General features: G+C 33.5%; 1 protein-coding gene across 1 annotated transcript; it reads right to left on the bottom strand.

Moving 5' to 3' along the window:
- Window positions 1–6712: 6712 nt before the first annotated feature.
- Window positions 6713–8831, bottom strand: LOC145120047 (mitochondrial dicarboxylate/tricarboxylate transporter DTC-like). The gene is made up of 6 exons (XM_079055836.1): window positions 8611–8831; window positions 8057–8140; window positions 7812–7873; window positions 7367–7728; window positions 7069–7283; window positions 6713–6962 (listed from the first exon to the last, which is right to left on the bottom strand). Exons 1-6 carry the CDS (start codon window positions 8728–8730, stop codon window positions 6906–6908), a joined length of 900 nt encoding a protein of 299 aa, XP_078911962.1. The 5' UTR covers window positions 8731–8831; the 3' UTR covers window positions 6713–6905.
- Between the last annotated feature and the right edge of the window lie 2993 nt (window positions 8832–11824).

The raw sequence follows: 11824 nt of genomic DNA, 5'->3' as shown, positions 1-11824 counted from the left end.
GCCTAGATCTAGCCATGAAATGCAATAATGCTTGAGTCTTGATACTTACAATGGTCCAAACAAGATGAAGGTTGCTGCTGATGATGATGATCCAAAGCAACTTCCCAAGATACTTCTACTTCTCTCCTTTTCCTTTTTTCCACAATCAAAATACTCAATAACTCTAGATGACACAAAAACTAGGGTTTCCAGAGGCTTAGAGGGTGAGAGAGGCTAAGGATGGGTAACCCTAGCCTCTCATTCCCTTAAATATCCGAAGATTAGGGTTTGGGTTCATTAAGCCACGCTCATGTCGTGAGACTCTAAAATACGGGTCAATGGGTCAATAGTCACTCACGACGTGACCCTTCAAAATCTCACGTCGTGAGGACCCTCACAATGTAAAAATGAAAGAACTTATGGTGCGTTTGGTACAGAGAAATGGAATTGCTGCAGGGAATGGAAATGCAGAGAAAGAGAATTAAGCTGGAGAAAGAGAATTGACTCCCCTGTTTGGTAGAACTGAGAACCCACTTGAGAAATGTTTTTAATAATCATTTCTCTTGTTTGGTTGTATTAATCAATGAAATGGAAATGAGTTTTTTTACCTTGTTTATTCATTTTCAAACAACATTTTTTTATAAAAATTCATTATGATTTACATCTTAATTAGTCAAAATATGCATGTTTTATGTCTTTAATTTTTTTATTTTAATATTAATTGTTACTAAATAATTTATTTTCTAATCAATTAATATTATTTTTATACATCTTGTATTGGAAAACATATTTCTAATATAAAAGAATAACTTACAAATAGATTTTAAAGAAATATGCAAATCATACTATTCAAAAACTATGTCCAATGTAGGATATATGCAAAAAAATATAATTCAATATTCCTAACAATTAGAAAAGCATAACTATGTCTAATACAGAATGTGCAAAGAGTCAGCTTCAATATTCGTAAAAACTAAAAAAAACATAACTTAAAATAAACTACTCATGATATTGAGCCATCCCCAATCATTTCCATGTAACAAATCTTTTCTTCTTCTGTCAACTTAAAAAACGCCCGGGCACGAAATTGATCTTTGCTAAACATGTCAATCACCTTAATTCGCTGTTTGACATTGATATTTGGCATGCTTTGTATATATTCGATAAATTTATCTATCATATCACATGCTTCCTTATTTTCATGCCTTCCAATATGATGCTAAAAATACTACAAACATAATCATTCTAGAACCTTTATGTACTCATCCCAAACTTCAGCATCGGCAGTAACACAACATTTATCCGTATCCCAGCCGAATCAACTCGTGTTTGTTCCGTATACCATGTCGTGCACGATGTTGAAATGGTTTTTCCATGTCTTCATCCTCGATTTAATATGAGGCTCTACTTTAAAACTCGAGTTAGGAAGACTTACATCTAGTAATTGTTGCACTGCCTTTAAATAACTGGTTTTGAATCCGTTGTCGGCACCACCATACTTTCCGGATACATGTAACTCCAACAATGCCTCAATTAACTTTGCATCCTCTTCAGTAGTCCATGTGTGTTTGTTTCGCCATGCCATGTCTACAAAAAAATTTACATAATAGATGTTTGAAATAGTAATTCATCATAACAGCTCCTGTTTGTGGCTGTATAACTCAACCAAAACTTAACAAATTAAGCTGTTTTTTGATTCTAAAACGTAGGCAAGACAGAGGAGTACAGTTTGGAAAAACAAATCGCATTATTCTGAGCTTGTATGAAGCTTTTATGATGGTTCAAAGTTGGAAAAAATTTAAAAAAAGTGTTGAAATATAATACAACAATCAAAACAGCCTCTGTTTGTGGTTGTATAACTCAACCAAGACTTAACCAATTAAGCTTTTTTTTATTCTAAAACGTAGACAAGACAGAGGAGTATAGTTAAAAAAATCGCATCATTCCGAGCTTGTATGAAGCTTTTATGATGGTTCAAAGTTAGACAAATTTAAAAAAAGTGTTGAAATATAATACAACAATCATAACAACCTCTGTTTGTGGCTGTATAACTCAACCAATACTTAACCAATTAAGCTTTTTTTTATTCTAAAATGTAGACAAGACAGAGGAGTACAGTTTGAAAAAAAATCGCATCATTCCGAGCTTGTATAAAGCTTTTATGATGGTTCAAAGTTGAACAAAATTTTTAAAAAGTGTTGAAATATAATACAACAATCATAACAACTCCTGTTTGTGGCTGTATAACTCAACCAAGACTTAACCAATTAAGCTGTTTTTTGATTCTAAAACGTAGACAAAACAAAGGAGTACAGTTTGAAATTTTTTTTGCATCATTCCGTTGTACTGTTAACAATCTTACCAGATTTTAACATCAAAAACAAAATTCAAACACGTTTAAAGAATCGATCTTGGCAAGATTTTAACACAATTCAAAAAACAGAATTCTTTAAATTGGAAGAATTGATATCAAGATTAACAATCAAACCTTGAATTTGAAGAATTTATATCAAGATTAGCAATCACACCTTGAATTGGAAGAAAATAGTGCCAAAATCGCCCAAGAATACATGAATGGAGCAATAGTCGTGACTTCGATCCTATACTGCCGACTTTGATCCTATGTATTGACATATGTATGGCAAAAAGGAGCGGTTTTAATCACTTACATGGGCCGATTGCATGAAAATCCAATAGCCATGTTTGAAAAATCTTGATCGATTGCAGGTAGTGAGGTTCGAATGGGGGCAATTTGATTTCTCCGCTTTTTTCTTTTGATTCTCAATCACATCTAGATACGTCATTTCTCTCTTTTCTCCTTTAAAAATAGAGAATGGATTTGATGGAAAAGGAATTGATTTATTTCTCAATTCCTTACTTTTTTTTTAATTAACCAACCAAGAGAAAAGGAATCAATTCCTTTTCCCTGCACTTATTTCCCTGTACCAAACACCCCCTTAGTACCTTAGGGTTCCAGATAGTACATTATGTATCCTTGAGGTCCCTTTGTAGTTCCTTGCTCCAGATCTGAAGTAATATAGAGTTTTATTCCATGCTTGAGGTTTTGACTTCATTTTCTCCATTTCTGTTACCTAGCTTGGGAAAGAGATGCATTGGACATGCATGTCTATATAGCAACGATTTTTATGACTTATGGGGTGTAAGAAAGTCCTCTAGAAAGAATTAATGGGTAGCTTGAAGGATTAAGAGCTTAATGCATTAAGTTGGTCAGATCAGGTTCCACAACGTGGAGGGTTAGCCACCACGGCGTGGAGATAGGTGGTCTTCATGACTGTTTTGTCATGAGGTCACCACGACGTGGCAAATTCTTGGCCACGACGTGGTGGCCAACTGTTGGACTTTTGACTGTTGACTTTGACCAGTTAACCACTTATTTTTTGACCAAGTTGACCTTTAGCCAACTTGAGGGTTTTTGGGTTGTAGATTGAGGATTTGTCCCTGTTTTTTTTATAGGTGACTCATAGTACCCGTTCTTGGATTCGTGTGAGCTATACTGATTATCTGCTAGACTGCAAGGTGAGTTTTCTCACCATACTTTGTACTGTAGTATGTATCCTTGTGTGTAGGATATTGGTATGATGTAGTGATATGTTAGATTGGTAGATCTGTTATGATTACATGTATTGTTGGTTATTGTTTGTTTGTTTGTTTTCATATGTCGACATATTGTGGTTAGGTTGAGGCAGTTATGCTTTGTGTTGTAGGCCAAGATACCCGGGCGGTCCATGAGTACTGTAGGTCTTACGAGGTGGTCTAGTTATACTGTAGTCCTAAGGGAGAGGTCCAACTATACTCTAGGCCTTTTGAGGCGGTCCAGTTTAATTGTAGGCTCGGTAGAGAGGTCCAGGTGTACTGTAGACCTTGCGATGTGGTCCAGTCAGATTGTAGGCTCATCTGTGCATGCATTGTATGTGTATTGTTGTGTGGGTTGTTTTGACATGGTTGTAAAACAATGTTTTGATGACTTATTATTTCTACGAAAATGTCTTTTAAAAATAAAAAAAATTACTATGGTTTTTGGGACGTTACATAATCATTAGTTACCATTATGTTCCAAAATTTACTGATACACAAGAAGATCAATAATTAACCAAAAGATCAATATACACCAATGGAATCATGATTTATAATATACTCTTAGATGTGGATGAATCTTGATCTTATGTGTTGATTGTTATTTGGATATTTTGAGTTATTTAATTTATCTAGTTTGTTTGATCAAAGATCCATATGTTTGATCTAGAGGACCAATCTGATTATGTATGCTTGGATAATAGTTGACCATGATCATTAGAAACTGTGACTAGGAATGGACCAAATCATAAGGTTAGGTTAATAAAGTAATAAACTTTAATGTGTGTGTTTGCATTAGATGACCATTATGTACATTGATTGATTACCATGGCCATCGGCACCAATAACTCGATCAAGACTTGCATGATAGGGACTAACTAGTGATTTTAGGGATACTTAATATCATGACCATTGAGTTAAAAGTCCTTAGATTCATTAAGATTTGTAATCTGACCACGGGAACAAAACAACTTAGGAATCGGTGAATAGCAAGTAATATCCATTATACAACATAGAAATCAACCATATTTGAAGGATGTAATCAAGCCTAAATAAAAATACCTTGAGTTACTTGTTACCAATCAGTTTTCCATATTGGTTTTGTTTTGTTCTGTTTCTCGAGTTTATATTAGTTTAAATGCAAATTTCCCTTCTATGTTTTGTGTCTTTAGTTTAACCGGTAATCGGTTTTTCTAAACTGAATCATACTCATTCACCTAGTGTCGACGCCCGTCATTGCCAAAGCTATATTACTAAACTTTTTCATATGAAGTTCAAATGACCTAATTCTTTTTGCTATAGCTTCCTCTTTGACTTAACTACATGTTAGAACGTTCATAATACTAAAATTATGCAATTAAACATGGTTTCGATGGTAATTTCTAAGTGGTGCCTCTTAGGCCTTTTATATTTTAACTAATATAATTGTATACTACATAAAGTGCACATCCTTGGGTATTCAAGGCTTTTGTCTACTTCACATAAACCTTGTAAGATTTTTCAAACCAACAATCAAAAACTATATCTTGTTCTTATGTATCTTTCACCCATTTTTTTTGTTCCACGCTTCTCTAAATAGCAATGTAGTTTGGATTTTGTTCCAATCTTTGTACTACCTCATGGAGATAAGCACATAAAGACCAATACCCGATCCCGAACCGGTCCCGTAACTGGATCTTAACCGATACCGATTAAGCATATGTGTTCTGGTTCCAAATCTTTGACTTTTGGTATTCGGTATTACCGGTACCAGTTCCATTGAATTATAGTGCAACAATGACATGGTATCGGAACTGATTTGCATGGCTTGTTTGTTATAACGTGGAAAGCTTATTGTGTATTCAAACCAATTTGCATGGCTAAGAAAACATGATATTTTTTTCCAAAAGCTATTTCGGTTCCTGATCTTTAATTTCAAATCAAATGTGGGAATCTTTATCATAATTAAACACATACCAATATACCATCACTATAATTACGTATCCATATTCACACATTCTACAATCTTCAAAGAAATACTTCAAACTCAAACACCATTTGGTTCTGTTGTGTTGATGGCATGCTGTTGCGTTAATTTCAGCCACCAAATGTCAATCATTTATAATTTATACGCAACAACTTGCAAAATAAGAAAACACAAAGGTCCTGTATATGTAAAAATGAGATGCAGTATCCCTTACAAAATACGAACTGTGAATCCATGCCCACAAACATCGTGTTTCTTTTTGACCATGCCCATAAACATTATGATTGCATAAGCCACTTAATTACACTTGATTTTATAGCAATCGAATTTGTTCATAACTTGGTCTATATATGTTCGGTTTCGGTTCTAAGGTTGGTCTAAAAAAGTTCTGGTACCAACTGGTTGGTCTAGGACCATGCTCATCCCTACTACCTCATGTATTGTTGTATCATTCCCTTCCTAATACATGCTATGACATGTATAAACATAATTCCAACCAAGTATGAATTTGGGATTTTGGTTTTTCTTTTTGATTTGATTAATAAAATGTTCTTTTAAGTTTTCTTCTTTGTTTTGTAATTTGATTTGGTTTCAAGTGAAGATGGAGAAGAAAAAAAAGTATGGTTAATGAAATTAAATAGTAACCATGTTCTAGAGTTGTTCAACCTAGGTACCTAAAACTTTTTATTTTATTATTTTTTGGTCTATTTACCTGAAATCAAGTGAACCATAACTCGTTTACATGTTCTACTAATTTGACATTACAAAGCCATAGCAACGTAAGTTTTAGCCACTAAAGGTTTTCTTTTTGTTGCAAGTATGTGTATCATTAACTTGTGAAATGATCAACATAACATACCATGATGATTAACATAAATAAACATTTAAAAACTTACTATAAAATACATTTGATGTTAGATTCATTACACTCATGACTTCTTTTAATTAATGCATGCAGAATCTCAACATTATAATAACCTCATGTTTCTTGCACCTTAAGCATGTTTTATTGACACAAGAATTAAAAACAGCATAAATGATTCAAATTGAGAAATAATCATGCAAAAAACTCGAACCCAATCCAAAATTCTCAAGTACACGTTTTTTATTTGCTCAAAACAACATTTTGATTTTTGAGTTTTGACCCAGAAACTGGACTCTTGCTACCCCAGATTAATCAAATCCCCCACTACCCTAAAACAATTGTACTTCAATTCAAATGTCATTACAACAATTCTAAGCTTTCATTCATTCCAAAAAAGTATAAACTCACTTGAAGGTGTAAGCAACCAAAAATCCGCAACCAGTACAACACAGAAAAGCCAAGTCGTATTATTTCCTCATAATCTTCCCACTAAAATTAAAATTATAATCCAGCCTTCTTCTCCAGTTTCTGAATTTGGTTCAAGAAAATCCACGTCATCTGTCACCCCACAAATCCACCAATCAGAAACACACATATAATAAAAAAAAACACCCTTTGACTTTTCAGTTACAAAAATGAGAAAGAAAAGAGTACAAATACAAACCATGACATGTGGCGCAATCCTAACACAGTATACTGGAAACCCTGTGTAGAATTTGAAAGGTCCTCCAGCTTTGAGTGTTTTCATGGCACAATCTAGAGATCCTGTATACGGGTATTTCCCTGTAGCATCAGGTTGCATCTTCTGTATTTGTGTTTTCACAAAGTCAAAGGGTAAACTACATGCAGCAGCAAAGAACCCTGATATAGAACTCGCCCCTGAAATCATTCCCAAAATCAAAAAATCATAAACTTCTGTTTTTGTAATTTTATAGTTTTATGGTTTTGTGATTTGATCTTACCTACAATTGTAGCAGCTTCACCAAAGCCAAGATTGTCTTTGAAGAACTCGACACTTTGATCATAGGATGCAAGCATGCCCATGTTCAATGCCATTGCCCTAACTACAGTGGGACCCGCACCTTTCCAGAGAGCTAAAACTCCTTCATCTGCAGTGATTCTGTAGAGAGCATGGAATGCGTTTGTGTAGTTACGACGTTGGGCTAAGGGTAGGGTAGCATCAGCTTGCATACGGATGAGTGCCAGGTCAGCAGGGCTTCCTACACAGGCTCCGATTGCGCCAGCTGTCAGCCCACAGAGAGCTTTTTGATATAAAGGTAGTGGCTTTCCATCGTTTGCTTCAAGTGCCTTGTTTGTCAGAATCCTATCAGGTAATTAAAGAGTCACATAAACAACCAAAAACAATAAATCTGTGTTTTTTAGGTTGATGAACCATTAATGGTGTACCTGAATGTACCAAGTCTGGCTGTTGTGTATGTAGCTTGTCTAAGTAATCCAGCAGAAAGACCCTGTTCAAAACAATTTGCTTCACAGATCAGTAGATGAAGAATGATGAATGTAGTACTAACGTATGATAAAGAAATGAGAATTAGGGAAGGGGTTATGAAGAATCAGAGTAAGAAAAACCTTACAATTTGGGATTTAGATCATTTGAAATTATCACATCGACAGAGACAAAGAAGAGGACAAACCTTATAGAAGGCACCGACTCCCTCATTCTTCAGCATAGTCTTTGTCACATCGCCTGCAGATCCCTGACCCAATTGAATTCTCACCTGTAAATAGTAAATCATGTCAATGAAATTAGATCAAGCATAATATACAGTTCAGATCAAATAAATGATTATAAGAAGATTTGATTGATTCAACGCGAGACAAGCAATCAGGTCAACATGCTACATAGTAGCTATAAAAGGATTCCGATCAAATCGTTGAAACAAATCGTCTTAAAATATCCGATCCATGATGAAAAGCATTTACGCATATCGTCTAACACGCAAATACTCGTTAGTTCCGATTACTAAAATGACAATTCCTTCCCTCAGAAATGAAAATTACTAAGCATCTAGCTCGAGAAATGAAAACCTAAAATAAGATCTGATACCTACAAATTTCTAAATTTAAAGTATCCAGTAACCATAGTTACGAAGATCCGCACCCCACATAAAGAACGAGATCTAGAGAACATTTAAGCCCTAATCATTTTGAGAACATAAAATACAGATTTTATCCTATCTAAACATACCTTGATCATATCGATGGGTTGAATGACACAGGTAGCAAGCATACCAGATGCTCCGCCATTGATAAACGGTTTAACGGTCGGCCACACACCACCGATTAGCTTTGGTTTCTCCTCTCCCATTTTGATTAGATTTGATGAAAATCAAAAAAAGGGGAGAGAAAAAGGCGACTGGATATCAGAAAGAGATTCAGATGGAGAGCAAATGAGCAGTGGTGGAACGACGCAAGTATTTATACCATCGATAAACCCTCTACTCACCTGTGAATTGTGATGTGCTTTATTTAGAGTATTTATATTTGTACCTTGTTTTCTATATATTTGCGAAACTGCCATTACCTTTTTATTTACGGTTTTGCCCTTGATTGTTTTCCATTTTTTATGTACAAAAACTCTAAAAAAAGGGTGTGTATTTTAATAAAGTCCTTTTACAAAACTCTAAAAGTAATTGAATATACCACTCTCAATTCTTTAATACTTTTAAGGTTTATAAATGAGAAAATTTAATTTCGTCATTTTTCATATAAGAACTAAATTGTTGTTTTTAAAAAACAAATCAAAATTATCGTTTTTGTCTGTTTACATGGTTTACATGTTTATAGTTATAAAGAATAAAAATAATAATAGTCAAAATATTGTATTTTTATACAAATAGGACATATTCCACATATATTTTTTGAAAATTTTTAACTTTTAGCTTTTATCAAAAATTCGGAAAAAAAAAAACTTTATAAAGCTTATAACATTTAACCAAAACAAAAAATTACAAATCCAAAAGGTTTTTTATACAAATAGGACATATTCCACATAAAACTATTTTATAATTTTACAAAATCACTTATATATCATTTTTTAAAATTAATGATGTGCTTCAGATAACTTTTTTTTATGTAATTTTATATGATTTAAAAGCTTTTAGTTATTATTTCCGAACATTTGTTTAAAAATAAAAATACAGCTTTCAGTTATCGGTTATCACTTATCAGCTTTCAACTTCCAACTAGTTTTGTGAAATACGTTCATAACCTTAAAATGTTATTTACATAAAAAGACGTGACATTTTAGTATGTTTTTTTCAAATATTTTTATCGAATAGAAACCTTATAAACTTTATAAAAAAGCACAAAAAGAAACATTAGATTTGTTTATATTATATAGACCGCATCATATGATTCATATCCAATAAATAGTCAAAATTGTTATGTACTTTATACAATTTTACAATTATCAAATCTATTATTATTTCCAAAAAAGAAAATGTGATTTTAACAAATATAATAATGGAGCGCGTTATAAGTTATAAATATAAAATGAGGTGTGTGTGAAGCAAAGTTGACCCTTTGCTTGTATCGGACTTCTTGAAAACACTGGAGGGCATAAAAGTAATTCTGAATGTAACCAAAGAATAATATTCAGGGGTATGTGGTGGTGGGGTCTCGGGGATATCTTTTGTGATTCCTGCAATGTCAAGTTGTACATAGAAGGTGATTGGGAGATGCTTTCGGTAAGGCATTCTTGTACAGTAAGGGTATTTGAGGAAAATCATAATTTGAAGGCAAGATTATGGTCGCTTTTATCGAGGACCCCGACCCCCACAACGTCAATGGATCCAACCTCTCTTCTTGTTAGGTTATTTAACTAATCGAATTCCACTTTTGCCCTCGGTTTTTAGATATAATAAAGAAGACAGCCATTTTTGATATCTACGTCACCAGTTGTCACTTTGTAATTTATAGCTCTTAGTGAATATGGTAAATATGGTATGGTTGGATGCGGTTTTTGGATCAAACCGTAACCACAACCGCAAGTTGCAGTTATTTATAGTTAAAAATCGAAAATTGCGGTTTATTTTGGTTCGGTTATTACGCTTATTTTTACGGTTTTGCGGTTATTTCGGTGCAGTTTTTTGTTTTTAACCACAAAGTGAGGTGGTGCGGTTTGCGGTTAAAATGATACGGTTTTTCATGTCCAAAACAGATTTTTCAGTTGACTTTCTTTTATTTATATAATTTTTTGATAGAAGTTTATTTATTTCTAGATTTTTGTTTGCAAATAAATCACCATTTTGATCCCTTTTATCTTGCAAGTTGCTTTTTATTATATTAAAAGAAAAGATAAAGCATTATGTAATTTATGAACTAACAAATTCATCCTAATGTATAACATAAAGCATTATGCAGTTTATGAATAACCTAAGGAATCAGTAGTTGTTTTCTTAAACACAAACATAAATAAAATGAATTTCATTGTTCAACAAATTTCCGTCTCCATTATAGCTAATCTATCCATTAATGACATTAACAAGCATGCAATCACATAATATATTTGTATTAATTAAATAATACTATTATAAATAGTTAAATAATATATTAAATTATGTGGTTATTTCGGTTAATTTGGTACAGTTATTCAATATAAAATCGAACCGCATCCAAACTTTTCGGTTTGTAGTATCGGTTTTTGTTTTTGTTTCAGTTTTTCGGCCGCAATGCTTGCAGTTGTTTTCGGGTTTCGGATCGGTTTCTGCTCACCCCTATTTGTAGCTAAGGAGAAAAAATTATTATAGCTCACAAAACCTTTTTGACCATTTGTTATTAGGGGTGTAAGTGAGCCAAACTATTCAGAATCGACTCGTTAAAAGCTCGACTCAAGATTGAATTAAACGAGTCTGAGTGGAGCTCGAGCCTAAATATGAGTTTCATTTATTAAGTGAGTTCGAACCTAGCTTCAATCAGTGAGTTCACGAGCCTAAACGAGCCTATATATAATATACATTATTATTATTTTTATATATTAAAATAAAAAATTGAGGAATCAGGGATTTAGGATATTAGTAAACGAGCTTCTTAACGAGTTTGAACCGAGCTTAAGCTTATTTAGGCTTATTAGACAATAAACAAGCAGATCTCGAGCCCGAGCCGAGCCTGTATAATTCTTCACGAGCTTGAGCTGAGCTTTGTACAATAAAGCTCGAATCGAGCTGGGCTCGAGCTTGAGCCCCCTCATAACATAACGAGCCCGAGCCAAGCCTGACTAAGCTCAGACTCGGCTCGACTCGTTTACACCTCTATTCATTACTACCTTACTACAATCCCTAGCTTCGATTTAGAAAAATAAAATAATTGGGTTTATAACAATTCTAATGTTTATTTTTACTCGGTCCTAGCATAATTTAATATAAGATGTTTGGTGGATATAATAGAATGACAAAAGAATA

The sequence above is a fragment of the Lactuca virosa genome, chromosome 6 (genome assembly GCF_052849685.1).
Source record: "Lactuca virosa cultivar CGN04683 chromosome 6, Lactuca_virosa_CGN04683_v6, whole genome shotgun sequence".
Taxonomy (NCBI): domain Eukaryota; kingdom Viridiplantae; phylum Streptophyta; class Magnoliopsida; order Asterales; family Asteraceae; genus Lactuca; species Lactuca virosa.
Note: the sequence above shows the minus strand (reverse complement) of the source record. Positions and strands in the feature narration are given on the sequence as shown.